Source organism: Euprymna scolopes, chromosome 11 (assembly GCF_053919585.1).
Source record: "Euprymna scolopes isolate OS-2025 chromosome 11, ASM5391958v1, whole genome shotgun sequence".
Classification (NCBI taxonomy): Eukaryota; Metazoa; Mollusca; class Cephalopoda; order Sepiida; family Sepiolidae; genus Euprymna; species Euprymna scolopes.
In genome coordinates, this window is record NC_136492.1 from 20176092 (window position 1) to 20192201 (window position 16110).

Sequence of the window (16110 nt, forward strand, 5' to 3'; positions counted from 1 at the left end):
CATACATATATACATGGATATACACACATACACCTATACATACACTAGCTAGCAGTACAATATGCTCAAACCTGATATTTTAATTTATGCAGATTATGTATGTATTATTATAGAATCAATCCTCTATTGATTATTATATATTATAAGAAATAATTTGCCCGCAAAAATATTTAAAAAAAATAATGATAATATCTGTATTATTATTCATCGGACTACTGTTCTCATCTTGAGTGTAACCTCCAACCTTCTTCAGGTGTATCTTTTCGAACTCGGGAATTTGGATGGATTTTCGAGCGGAACCCTTTATTTATGTCATGGGGGTAGCATGCTCTTGTTCCGTCAGCCATGGATAGAGGTTCTAAGTAATTCGCAATTGTATTTTTTTGGTCGCCCACACCGAGGATTGAACCTTCAGGGGAATATTACTTTTACAATTGATTTTTCCCAGTCCTCTTACCACTGTGCCATAGGTCCTTGCAGACAATTCTAGTACGAATTTTAGGAGCCTTAAACCTAGTTTTATTTCTAGTTGTAAATATTACTAATTATTAATGTACATCTATCTCTATACTTATTACTTGTATATATATATATTATCTATTGTTTATAATTACTGGTTCCCATATCGTATTAAATTCTATACTAGGTCTACTTAGCAGTTGGTTATTCCCCAACATATGTGCTGCTACTTTTAGTCGTCTTACTCTCCACCGTTCCTCTCTTTCTATAATTTTTACTTTGTCCCATAATGGTAGATGGTTTCCCTTTTCCTTCCAGATATGGTCAGCTATACATGACTTTTCAGTCTCTCCACGTACTACGGCTTTTTGATGTTCTTCTAACCGTATTTTCAATGGACGATATGTTTCATCTTTGTATAGTTTTCCACATTTATATGGGATTTCATATACATAATTTTAAATCATGATTTTTTTTTGTAGGGGACTTAACTCTCACAAGCTGTTTCCAGAGTTGAATCACTCCTGAATACTGTCCTGATGTCATATGGATTACATATTCATTGAAGTTTTTCAATCCTCAGTGTGGGCGACTGAAAAAATAGATTTACTTAAGTCTACTTATGATTGAGTTAAGAATCTGTTTTATAATTGATGGTGGGTAATTGGACTTAGGGTATACGTATATTGGATTAGTGTTATCTTTTAAGTAGGGTTCATATGTATTTTTATCTAAATTTAATGTGATGTCCAGGAAGTTTGTTATTTTTATGTTAGCTAATACGTCTACTTTTAGGCCTAATTTTTCCAAATATCAATATCAAATATAAGCAACAAAACACCAATAACTATAATAAAATCAAAAATAGAAGAAAAAGAAATATAATCTGGTATACGGTGCCATACAATCAAATGTTAAAAACACAACTTGGCAAGAAATTTCTAGATCTTATTGAAAAGTACTTCCCTGCAACCAATCCCTTACACAAAATTTTCAATAAAAATAACCTAAAGTTATCCTACAGCTGCTGTGAAAATTTAGAGATGATAATTAAAGCACATAACAAAATATTAAATAAAAGCAATGAAAGCAACAACAAAATAAACAATAAAAAAATTGGACACCATGACAAAAATAAAACTAACACAAAGGACACATATGTAACTAGTAGAAATAATAATAATAAACCAACTCCAGACAACGACAACCATACTAGAAATAAAAATACTAATAACAAACAAGATAAATGCAACTGCAGATACCACACACTTTACCTGCTTCAAAATAAATGTCTAACCAAAAGCATAGTTTACCAGGCCACAATATTTGTGAAAAAAAATTCGAATAAGAAATATTATGCAGGTATGACTTCCTTGGATTTCAAAACCCAATATTATGACCACAAAAGTACATTCAAAAATAAAAAACACCGAATGAAAACAACTCTAGAAAACAAATACTGAGAACTCAAAGAAAGCGGATGTTCGCCAGTAGTCGAATGGAAAATAGTAAGACAAGCAAACACATGTAGAGACCTAGACGATCCATGTAGATTATGTCTTCATGAAAAATTTGCTATTCTATACTTTAAAGAACCCCAACATCTATTAAACTGTAGGAGAGAAATAGTAAACTGTGTTCACAGGATAAGCTTTACTCTAGGATAGCGATACAAAATTTTAAAAATAACAATAGAAAATAAACATAAATATATATATAAACTAACATAGAAAAATGAAAAAAAAAAAAAAAAAACACATTTAACCCAGGTTTAAAATAGGTCAGGACACTAGATATCTATACTCCCCGCTAAAATAGCACACACAAAGGAACAGGTGAACCTGAGGTCATCTGGGCCTTTGTCCTGTAAGTGCCTGTTCATTGGCTGATTAGGAAGGGTGTGGTGGAAACTAGAAAGCTGATTGGCTAACTAAAAACTCAATAGAAGGTGCGTATATAAAAATGCGAGACAACCACAAAATCCTTGCATAAGCCTGATGAATCCTAGCGTGGATGAAATGCTTAATTGCCATACATATTTTATAACTTACTATATATATATATATATATTAGTAATTTCCTTCAGTTTTGACAGACTATGGATACCCACTGTAAGAGTGCCTGTGTGTGGAATTTTAATCGCAAGAGTTGTACAATATCCAACAACACCTCTTCTAAGCTGGTGTTGTTAATACCAGTTGCAATTGAAAGTTCAGAACGACTGGAATCTATGCCGAGATAAGTGAGGAGCACATACAGTACCTAAAATTCCCAAATGGTTACCCATCTGCTACTAGCAAGCCTCAACGTTGCTTAACTTCGGTGATCTGATGATCACACTTCATCTTTTCACCCAATTCTCGATGCGTCTGATGGCCATCTTCCCTCAAAAGAACCAGGAGTTGGTTTTCATCTATCTTGATTGATCTTCCGGAACGAGGAGTGTCATTGAGGTTAAAATAACCATGTTTGAATCTGGTAAACCAATCTCGAACAGTTCTTTTAGCTATAGCATTTTCTCCATATACGGCACAAATACCCTGGGTCACTACACTTGCTTTTTGACCTCGATTAAAAGAGAAAAGAAGGAGGTGTCAAAAATGCGATTTTTTTATCTACTTCACAATCTAAAAAAACATGAGAAAAAATTATATGAACAAAAAATGATGACCATTATCTTGTAGAACAGAATACATGCTTTCTAATGATATATTGTCAAATATCAAAATGTTTCAGAACAAAAATTTTTTATGGAATGGTGGAAACTTATGCAACAACTTGATAGAAAAAATTCTGACTAGAGTAATATCGGGGAAACCAATGCCAATAATAGAATCTTTGGATTCATACCATATAATGATGACCAGATTTTTAACTGCTGAATTTTTTTTTTTTTTTTTTTTTTTTTTTTTGGTTTCAGTCGAAGAATGTGCTGCATCTTCGTTTGAGGATCTCGATCAACCAACAAAGAAATACAATTTCTGGATGCGTCAGATCCATATCTTCTTCATCCAGAAATTCATTGGTCCTGTCCAGGAACTTTTGGAAATTCGGCGCACTGCTCATCAAAAGGTCATAGCTATTCTTGCAGAACATCCCAAAAAGTCGCTGAAAACTACATCTGTAAGTGAAGCAAGTTTCCGAACTGATAATATTTTAGATGCAGAACGAAGTGAGACAATCTCAGCATCGACTTAATATGAAAAATGTGAAACAAAATAAAAACAATTTCAATTAAGAACTTTTGTTTTTAATTTGTGATAAAAAATTTAATGGATGATTCTGGAAACGTTTTCTTTTTTTTTTTTTTGTATTTGTCCAGAATTCCTTCTATAATACAAAACAAAAGTAAAATAATCTGTATGATGTATGTATTATATCATATAGAGATCAAGTGTTAGTCCCAGGAGGAGAGGGGGTCCCTTGATTTGAGAAAAAGTGAAATATTAGGTTGGTGCAAAAATAATGTCTTTATTTTTATTTTTTTTAACGTTGATCTTCAAAAGATCATAACTCCTTTCATAATAAACTTTATTAATTGCAATAAGAACCATTAGAATGAACACATTTTGCCAATGAGAAACAAGTTTATTTATCCCATTAGCATAGAAATCCGGAGTTTTGGAAGCGATGAACTCCTTGAAGGACGATTCAGCATCATCTCAGCTTTTGAAGCATTTTTCACGCAGAAAGTTGCAGAGATGCTTGAAAATCAGCGGATGAAGCAGTCTCGTAGCCCAATTCATTCAGCTTCTGCAGGGTCAGTTCAGCAACATGCAGGTGAGCGTTGTCATGGAGGAGAATTGGTCCCTTCATACTGACCAATCTCGGACACATATGTTGGAGCTTCTGGTGTATTTTGTCAATTTGTCAACAGTACTTCTCCGTTGTAATCGTTTCACCCAGATTAAAGAAGCTGTGATGGATGAGACCGGCTTCGGGAAGTGTTGTGGAGCTTCTCCGGCATTCAACCACTGTGCCAAATGTCGCTGGTTGTCGTAGAGGATCCACTTCTCATCACAAATCACAATCTGCTTGAGAAATGGGTTGTTTTTGTTGCGCAGAATGACGATTATTGTTAAATTTATACGGCACCCATTTATCCAACTTTTTTGACTTCTCTATTTGCTTTAAATGGTGAACGACTGTTCAGTGGTCGACCTCGAGTTCAACAGAAACTTCTCATGTGGTTTTGTGAGGATCGGCTTTAATTAAGGCTTTCAAATGTTCGTTATCAACCGCAGTTGGCCGATCACGACCATCTTCATCTTCGAGGCTCTAGTCACCATTGTGAAATTTCTTGAGCCACCGTTGTGCAGTAGGGGTTCTTAGGCCAAACGCATCATCTCAGCAGCTTTTCGGACTAGTTTGAACTGGAACAAGAAAATCATGTGGATTTGAATTTTGTCCATGCTGTCGAAAAGCCTGCAAAAAAATGAATGAAGAGATTGAGAACGGTAACAAATAACACGATTCAATAGTGAACAACACGCTTCAAAATGATATATAACATGGCTATCATGGCTATATATATATATATATACATCAATGAATTAATTCAGAAATCATATATAAAAGTAACATATGTGAGAAAACGATATTGTTTTTGCACCAACCTAATACCTGTGACAAAACAAAAACGTATCATATTCCAAAAATCACAAATTAAGTAGTTTTATTTTTAATTAAAAAAATCAAATTTTGTGGCTAAATGAATAGTGACATATCATGATGCTATTTTGAAAACAGGCAGGAACAAAGCCATTCTTAACGTGGGGAGAGAGGAGAGACATTGAAAAACTCAAATTTGCTTAAAAATGATTTTCTTTATAAAAATAAAACAACTTGATCAATTTACATGTTTATTGGAATATGATATTTTCTTTACCTCACGGATTACACAGATTTTTCATTTTTTTTAATTTTTTTTTTTTTCGTTTTAGGGAGAATTCTGGACAATCATCATTTTTTTTGCATTTAAAGTTCTCTGTAGAAAACAAAAGAAATGCAATTAATAAAAAATAAAACGAAGAATAAAATAGGTTTTATTTTTATTTCTTTAAATTACCATAAAAATTATGTATTTTTAAATAAATGAAACAATTTAAAATAAGAATTTCTACTTTTAATAACTTTGGATAAAAATGACAAATACAAAAAAAAAAAAAATACAAAACATAAAAAATGCAATCTTTTTTCCAAAGTTATCAAGTATTTAAAATTTCCTGTAGAAAACACAGAAATACAATGAAAAAATTTTTTTTAACAGAGTAAAAGGAAGATTTTTTTCTTTCTTTTTTTTTTTAATTCCATAAAAATTATGTATTTTTAAATAAATGAAACAATTTAAAATAAGAATTTCTACTTTTTACAACTTTGGATAAAAATAACAAATACAAAAAAAAAAAAAAAACGAAAAAATGTAATATTTTTTTCTAAAGTTATCAATTATTTAAAATTTTCTGTAGAAAACACAGAAATGCAATGAAAAAAATGAAAAACAAAAAAAAAAACAGATAAACAAAGAGTAAAAGGAGGCTTTTTTTTAATGCCATAAAAATTTGTTCATATGCAAGTTGATACCAAAATATCAAATTATGAATGACACGGATTTTTTTTTTGTATTTTATATATATATATATATATATATATATATATATAAATTTCTATTGACATAAACAAAAGAATTTTTTTTTTAAATAACTTGAATTTTTAATGTAAATTTTCAGATTTTGATTAGTAAAATATACATTTTTTTTTTTTAATTATAAAAATTTTTTTTGTTCTTTATTCAGAATTCAACCTACAAAAAAATACTGAAAGATCTTTATGCTGTAGTACTCGTCATGGAATGAAAATGCCATATTCCAAAAATCACTTAAATTGAGCAAGTGTTTTTTTTAATAATGAAAATCATTTTTAAGCAATTAATGGGAAATCGTTAGCATTACAAAGCTGATCTTGCAAGTTTGTATTATTGTGTACTTACCTGTCCACATTTTATTTTTCAAGATGGCGTCGAGAGCTAGTCACTTTTTGCTTACTCCAAAAATTTGATTTTTTTTTTTAAATTAAAAATAAAACTACTTGATCAATGTATATGGTTTTTGAAATATGACATCTTCGTTCTGTGACAGATACATACATAAAAAAATTTTCTGTATTTTTTAAAATTTTTTATTGCAGTTGAACTTGACCTATTTTTTTTTTCAATGAACCAATAAGAATTCCAATGACATATTTAGATAACATTTAAAATTTACATACAAAAGCGAAAAAAAAAAAAAAAAAAAAAAAATTCTTGTGTGAATTCAGAGCAAAGGGTCTGAATATTTCTTTAACATTTTTCCACAAATTTTTTTTTTAATTTTACTTTTGTTGAGCAACAAGATATAAGTTTTGTTTTGATTTAAACATTCCCTATAGAAGGATTTCTGAAAAAAAAAAAAAAAAAAAAAAAAAAAAAATCTCAGCGAGTATAAATAAACTTTTAAACAATTAGATACATTTTTTTTTAAATATATATATATATATATACACACATAGACACACTGGTTCCCATTAGATCACAAAGTGATGTTCAAGCCTGGTGAGTACTAAATGGGTGACCATTTGAGAATACCAGGTGCTGTATGTGTTCTCTGCTTATCTTGGCATGGTTTTCAGTTATCTAGCCCTTCTTGCCACTGGATTCAAGCAGTGCCAATTCAGGAAAGGTGTAGTTGGAGATTGTGCAACCCCACTCTTAAAGGGTGTATCTATTATCTCAAGACTGGACAGAGGCCATGATTTTATATATATATAATTTACAAAAAAAAGAAGAAATGTGCTGGAAATATTGGTTTTATTTGAAACGTAAAAGAGAAAAAGCCAAGTCGCCTTGTACACTTACTTTTCTTCCTTGCACAAGAAAAGGAGGAAATAAAAAAACAATTTTGATTCATTTTAAAATATTTTTTTTAAAAAAAACATTTTATTCTGCCCTTTTTGATAATTGTATTTTAACAAAACTCGTCAAAGAAATACAATTTGATTTAAACCTAAAACCATCTTACGACGCAAACAAATATGAACGTTAATGATAGATTTATTGCACTTGTGGTCAGGATGATTAATAGAACACTGTCGTTATTATAAATATCCTGGTACTACAACTTCTAATGGCATAATCATGTTAACACATTGGTTCCCGTTAGATCATCAAAGTTAAGCAACATTGAGCCTGGTCAGTACTAAAATGGGTGACCATTTGGGAATTCCAAGTGCCATATGCGCTCTCTGCTTATCTCAGCATTGTTTCCAGTCATCCTGGACTTCTCCTTGCCACTTGACTCAGGGAGATATGGTTGCCGATTCAGGGAGATATGGTTGAGGATTGTGCAACTCTTGCCTCACAATTACATTTGTAACCACCATTACAAGGGGTGTCTACTCTCTTTTGAGACTGAAGCGTTTTACAATTTCTAAGTACAGAGGGTTCGTCAGGACAACCTAGCATGATGATACTGCCACCTACACGTAAACTGACTAAATATTCAAGATACCAGTATTAGAAGCTCAAATAAGAACCCCCACCCCCTCCCCAGTATGGCCACGCCACACTGGCTTATATGATGATTAGTGCACATTCATAATGATAGATTTATTGCACTTTTAGTCAGGATTAGTACAGATTAATAGAACACTATCGTTATTACGAATATCCTGGTACTACAACTTCTGATGCTGACTGTGGTAAACTACGTGAGATGTACCGTGGACTCCGCAAAGCAACTGGACAGAGCGCAAAGAAAGTTTGCCCTTTAAAATCTACTACAAGGGAGCTTATCACTGATTCTACGAAGCAGCTTGAACGCTGGGTAGAGCACTACTCTGTACTATATGGCGAATTGCGCAACATCGCAGTCACAGCTTTAAATTCTACTCCGAACTTTGACACCCTAGTCGAACTGGGCAACATTCCAACTGTCAGAACTCGAAGAAGCTCTCCAACACATGAATGTAGGGAAGGCCCCAGGCGCTGATGAGATTCCAGCAGACCTGCTCAAGTGCGACAAGTTCCTGCTTCCACACTTGTATGGCCTCCTCTGCACCAGTTGGCGCAATGGGAAATTTCCAACAGCTATAAAAGATGCTAAAATTGTCACTTTGGACAACTTCATGGCAGACTCACTCGTGCCTAACAATTACAAGTGCAACCACCCTTACAGAGGGTATCCATTCTCTTTCAAGACTTAATGGAAGTATTTTACAACTTCTAAGTATGAAGCTCAGAGACCAATCTACGTAGTATTTAAAAAAAAAAAAAAAACTTTAGAAGATCTCCATTTTCTTTCATCAACTTTTTCTTCACCATATCCTTTTTGTTCAAAGCCCCCTCCCCCCAACTGTTTTTTCCCGATGAACACATCTGTCTTATGAATCTTTACTATGTTTATATAAAAGTGCTCAATAATAGAGCTGTTTAATAGTTATAAATCTTTATACACACATTTGACGACACATTTACAGGCACTGAATGTCTATTAGACACTTTCGAGTGTCTATCGTTTCTTTGTACAGGGGGTTCATCAGTACAACCTAACATAATGATACTGCCACCTACACGTAAACCCTGACTAAATATCCAAAATAACAGTATTAGAAGCTCAAATAAGACCCCCAACCCCCAATATGGTTACCCACACTGGCTTGTACAAGGATTAGAGCACCTTCTGCAAGTGATGTTGCCTAAAATAACAGTACTAAGCAGATGAGATGAATTTTATAAGGTCACAAAGGACCATTCCCTTTCTCTTTGGATTCTTTTTCTATCTCTTTTTCTTTCACTCTCAGATATATATATGATTAGTTTTTTTTGGGGAAAAAGAAATCCAACAGAGTGCTCAATTAAAAGGAAAATCCGAAAAATAAGAGCGTATTTATATTTTGTGTACAGAAAGTTGTTAGAGGAGACAAGTCATTGGTACCGTCGGTTTCAAGCCCGATAATTAGGACCGTTTTAGATATCCATATCAAGCCCTCTTCAACCAATATTCATCCCTGAGATTGAGATGAGTATTGGCTGAAGAAAGCTTGATATGGATATCTAAAACGGTCTTAATTATCGGGCTTGAAACCGACGGTACCAATGACTTGTCTCATCTAACAACTTTCTGTACACAATATAAATATATATATATATATATATATATATATATATATAACTACTTAATTTACTCACATAAAATTAATATACGAAAGTATAAATTTATGCGTAAACTTGAACTATTTACTTCCAAAGTGCTCAATACGTAGGTAGAGCTAGTTAGTAAGTTATAAAATATAACTTACTATATATATATATATATATATATATATATATATATATGAGGAGATTTATCAGGATAATGCAAAGCTCAACAAATTGTTTTGGAGCTTATATAGAGTATCAATAAAATGACAATATAAAAATAGGTACTAATATATATATAGATTGATTCATTTATTCAATACTAGCAGGGCTACCCGGCGTTGCTCGGGACCGTATAAACAATGAAAAAACAAAAGCAGATATTGAACATATGTTTTATTCTTAGGGGAGAGGAATCTTTCATCTCAAGTTTTAGCGTTACAAACAAACATTTGTCTTTTATATATATAGATAATGACAGGTTTTTTGGGGGCCCCCCTCGAAGATAACTGATCAGTTGACCAACTTCTAGTGGTCCGTTTGACGTGAAATTTCGATATTTGTCATCCGGGTGATGGGGCTTCGATATGATACCAAATTTGTCAAGTTTGGTTCCGTCTTTCAAAAGTTTTAGCGTTACAAACAAACATACATACATACACACAGACGTTTGGCTTTTATATATATAGAAGAAGGTTGATACATCAATTAGGGGTGTAGGGCAAGTGAGAACTCTTTATACCATGGTATTTTGAAGCCTAATGCTTCTCATCAGAAGAGAAGATGTTAAGTAGCACAATAGGGATATGACGTTGCATTTGAATTTTGCATACTTCTGGCCCTTCTTTTCTGATGAAAAGCATTTAGCTTTGAAATGCCATGGCGTAAAGAGTTTTTTTTTCTTAATTTTCCCCATTGTTCTGACGATATAATAAAGTTATATATAATTTTTATTCTTCATCTTTCGTTTAATATTATTGTTTGCTCCTCTTAACAGTGTTGAGTTTTTTTTATCTTGATAAGTTTTGCTTTGTTAAAGATTTACTCTTTGACAACAATTATATATATATATATATAGAGAGAGAGAGGTTGAATTACTTACTATACACTATCCTTGAGTATCTTTAGGTCCTCTGTACAAGGGTATGTCAGGACAATCTGACATGATACTTTACACTTAAGCCCTGACCAAATATTAAAAATTACATAATATTCAAAGCCCTGATAAATTTCGCTTGACAGAGCTATACACCGATTCATGCAACCAATAATGCATCTTCTCAAAGAAATGTTATTTTAAGTAACAGTACTTAGCTGGATACTTCACCAGACAAGATTAATTTTTGTCCTGGAATTCAGTAAAACCAAGAGATCAAAAGAAAGATGTACTAGAACAGTTAACTGGTCGATTAAGGAAAGTAAAAATAATGTTCATTCCTTTACTAACTCAACATTTGAGGGATAAAGGAGAATTTAATGGAACAACCGAATATCTATGTCTCAAATATTGAGGAAAGAGCTATCACTTGATTTCTGAAGTAAAATGAAACAAAAAAAAAATTAAAAAATCAAAGATGTGAATTAGCTAGATTTCCTCAGATCGAACTGCTCTCAATATGAAAAAAAAAAAAAAACCGAGCAAGAATTATCCAGAATAACATGTCTACAAATGTGTAGCCAAATAATATTTGTATGAATAAAGTTTTATACTTATTAAACAGCTCTATATATATATATTGGATGAAATATCTGAGAACTTATGAATATTATTAAAATGGAAAAAAAAAATTTTAATTACTAAATTATTTAATAACTCAGTTTACATTTTAAATGATGAGGCCTTCCTGAGGATGCAGTTTGTTAATGAAATAGCGAAAACAAATTATTTTGAAAAGAATTTGGATTTATTTAATTTTATGAAATGCATAAGCCATAAAAGAATATGTAATAATTGAAATATTATGGTTTTCTTTTTAATACTACTAATAAAGTATACACACAAATAATCAATTTTACTATACATATATATATATATATATATATATATATATATATATATACACACACACACACACACACACACAATCAATTTTGTTATGTTCCAAAACCCAAGGTTTTATTCATCTTACCAATTATTTTTTCCCCAAAGTAAAAAGTTTGATACATTTCACGGATCTGGTTCATTTATGGGGAACAATCAATATTTGTGTGTCAACATTAGATATTTCCTTCTGTTGATTCATAAGAAAACTCAGAAAAGAGAAAAATGCAAATTTAGAAAGAACCAAAAACAACTCTCATCGGACCATTTCTAGTGGACTGCCATCTTGTCTTAAATACCTGTAAAAGTGTACATTTTTTACAAAGAAATACACACACACACACACACACAATGTCTGGAAAGTAACTCCCTATATCAGAATTTATTACTAAAATATAATTCTTAAAATACAGTAAGTGCACAAAATAGAAGATGGAGGCATTCCTTATAATTCACTTCTCTTACTATGAATGAGATTTTTTTTCTGACAAAGGGGGAAAAATTGCCGTTTTCTTGGTTCATTGTTGATTTGAGTAGATTATATGCAGACATATTCAATCCTTTCATAGTATTCATCATTATTTAACTTTCAATATATTCATCTCATTAACCCTTATTCTCAAATGCTTTTTACGTTTTAGCCTTGATAAGTGGTGTCTTACTTTATTTTATTTTTTTAAATTTATGTTGTGAAATTAGTTGATAGCATTTCCACACAGTTTTGTAGATGCCGGTGGTGAATGCTGGCATCCACATTTTATCTATTATATAAAAGGCAGTTGTCTGTGTGCATTACCAGCCACAAACTACAAAATAAACACCCACAAAGTTAGTATAGTCTTAATCGGTGTTGTCCTGAATGAATAATATTTAACATTTTGAAAAAAATATTCATACCCTGAGAGTCAACTGGACCAGATTTTGTTAGGAGTAGTTGATTTTTTTCGTGTTATTATATACTTATTTGGAAAGAAAATGTAAACTAATTCTATTAGGAATCCATTATAGAAAAGAGAATTGTATGTGTGTGTAGCTAGAGAGGAATGGGTTTGACAGAGGAGAAAGAAAGATTTAGAGAGAGGGTGGAGAAAATGGGGGAGTGGAAAAGAAAGAAAGATAAAGAGAAGTAGAGAGATGAAAGTTCTAAGAGAAATGTTACATCTTTTTCTTCCGGGCAATGCTGGATAGCATGGCTAGTTTTAAATAAAACCCCATGCACTTCTTATATTCATAGTTTAAGAATTAGATTTCAGTAATAATTTATAAGCATGTAAAAATTGGGAGTGACTTTTCAATTATGTTGCTGTGTGTGAGATAAAGAAATAAGTTTGCATTGAAGGGACAAAGAACTTATTCCCATCCAAGGATGAATAGTATGAAAAACAAAATTATTAAAATAAAATGATTTTTTTTTTTTGTTTCAGATAGTTTTTATAAATGTTTTAAGATATATATATATATATATATATATATATATATATATATATATATATATAATATAAAGCTGAACGTCTGTGTGTGTGTGTCTGGTCATGAATAGGCTCCTATATGGTTGACTATTATAGAAAACTGATCACATATAATGATAGAAGATGAATCGAGACACAGGAATGGGTATGTTTGATCTGGCATAATGATGATTGGTTGACTGATCAGTTTGCACTGGAAGTTAAGTTTAAAGAGTTGGATTTGAGACACCGAAGAAGCAAGATGGATTAAACTGGTTTCTCTGTAAGGGGGCAACGGTCTCCAAATAGATGCAGAGAAATGCCGCAAGTTCGAGATTGTTGACTTCACTCCATGCTGCAGAAGACAAGATACCTGGGAGTGAAGTAAACCAATATATAAAAACATACATTGTCTTGTGTCTGTCTTGCATGCGGCTGGTTATAGCAGAACCCAGTTCCCCAAAATGCACACCCATAAACACTTGATGAGTCATGAGTCGTTAAGACATTTAGGACAGAAGGACAACAGTCCATTAAATACATAGTTAAATACACAATTAGATAAAGCACACACATTTTATAATACTACCTATCGTAGGAAGTATTCTCAAAATTATGCCACGGAAACATTGATAATCCAAAAATTACCTGATCAGGCAGAAACGTTACATGATGGTTACTGCTACGAAAAAGCATCAGATCCATACATCAAATTTTAAAAAAATAATCAGAAGTTGAAATTCAGTCCAAATTACAACCATGACAAAACTTTCAAGGTCATACAAGATGTAGGGCCTCATTGGCTACAGTATGGGCCCAATAGTGAATTTTTATGATGAACAGTCACAGACTTGTGATTCTGACAAGAAAGCTGCTAGAGTGGGAAGCTGTATTGCAATGGGGTGTCAGAGCGGCGAATTGATGAGAATCACTAAACCAAATCAAACAAGTTGAAGCAGGGAATGGGTCAGACAATATTGTGATTTTTTTTACCGAAATATTTTTATATTTTTTAATATAATGAAGTGAACCTTGGGTTTACTTTTGACAGTCTCTCACACCTTATTTTATCCTTTAGCCCTCACAGTTCAGGAGTGATGTTTCTGACAAAAGGGGAAGAATTGTTTTTTGGGTTGGATTCTATCTGTTTAATACTTATTGTTGGTTGGTTTTTGATCTTTATTTTTTAGCTCCTTACATTGGGTGGCTTCATACCTTGTCTGAAGTGATTTCCACAAAAGATTTTTTTTAAATTATCACACAAAGTGCGACTTTAATCTTTTCTATTACCTTGACTTAGATATGCCCAAAATAAATCAGGTCTAAATTAGACCATAACTGATATCTTGACCAAGTTTGGTGACAATTGGTCAAAGATTATGGATGCTAAGATGTACACAAACAAACAAACAAGCAAAAGTCATAGTTACAAACTTGACCAAAAACATAATCTTCTCGGTGGAAGTAATTATGATTACTGCTAGCTTTGTTGATAAAGATATTTTATAGATGGAATAAAAACTCCCATAGTTTGTTTTGATTGTTTTTGTGGTGCAAGTCCACAGTTCAACCTAATCGAAAAAAAAAAAAAAAAAGAAAAATATGCATGATGTATATATCCATCAAAATATTCCAAAAATCACAAATTGATCAAGTATTTTTTTTTTGTTATAAAGAAAATCAGTTTTAAATGATTTTAACTGACTAATAATGTGAAGTCGGTTGCATTATAAAGCTGATCTCGCAAGTTTGAATTATTGTGGACCTTATCTGTGCTTGTTTTTCCAAGATGGCAACGCAAGCCAATCCCTTTTTGTTTACTCATAAAATTTTATTTTTTTAGTTGAAAATAAAACTACTTGATCAATTTATGTGATTTTTTGGAATATGGCATCTTTGTTTTGTGACAGGTACATGGGGCAAAAGATTTCTCATGTATTTTTTTTTTTAGGTTGAACTGTGGATTTGCACCATATCTGTTTTTTGTAAGTTATACAAATTCTAACCTTCAAGTGATTAAGAAAAATATGATAACGAAAAATGGATAAACATTTTAAAACAGTTCAAAAAATCAAATTCATTTCAATACTTTTAGAAAATCTTTCTTCGGTAAACGTTCATCAAAAGAATTTCATTAGAATCTAAGAGTGTAAAAGCAAACGTTTAAAGTGGGCATCACAAACCAGCTCAGAGTTTAGCATGTGAAAATCAGTAAATATAAATTAAGTTTCAGTGCAACTAGACTATAGTGAAATTCAAAATTTTTAATATTGGATTTCAAGGCAAACCAATGAACTCTACTTAATTGTCATATTACAGTAAGGAATATATCCAAATATTACGAAAAAAGATGAGGTAGAAAAAAAATTATTAAGGAAAACATTTTTTTGACAAAATTTATCGCGAATAAAATAGTTGGCTAAAAAACGCCTAAGAGTTCCAAAGAGAGGTAAATAACGTGTAACTGTTGCCAATTTTTTAAACAAATTGTGTTTTGTGTTGTTTTTAGCATAACTGAATTACTTCCCTTATTATGTCACATGTTCCCTAAGAAATATGGCAAGGCTTTATATATGATAAAGATTGAAAACTTGTGTTTTTTTTTAAATAATGCGGTAATATTTAAGTACTTCTGCCATGCCAATTAAGTAGATATCATTACTTTTAGTTGAAATTGATACAAAAGGTCAGTAGATACCATTATTTTTTCTTTTTTTAATTTGATTTTGTTTGTTTCCAGATTTTGCTATTTAGTGTAGTTGCACGAAAAATTTTATTCATTTCTGCTTATTTTTTTGTCAATTTTTTTTTTTAAATGGTCATTTTGATAAAATTCAGATAGAAACAAAATTTTCTCTTTTTTTTCTCTTGAGTTAATATATTTTTTTTTTTTTGTGGTTACTTAACTCCCTAGGAGTGCCTTTTGGGTTAAAATGGCTAAAATTGACATGTTTGTGCCTATTAAAAAAAAATTGATGCCTTTCATTTTT

General features: G+C 31.6%; 1 protein-coding gene across 1 annotated transcript in view; it reads left to right on the top strand.

Moving 5' to 3' along the window:
* The window catches only part of LOC145287792 (radial spoke head 10 homolog B-like), a 77242-nt gene extending 73503 nt beyond the window's left edge, over positions 1-3739 (top strand). The window contains exon 18 of the mRNA XM_080135624.1: positions 3380-3739. Coding sequence (XP_079991750.1) covers positions 3380-3657 — 278 coding nt within the window. The 3' untranslated portion in view covers positions 3658-3739. The remainder of the gene's footprint in view (positions 1-3379) is intronic.
* The last annotated feature ends 12371 nt before the right edge of the window (positions 3740-16110 follow it).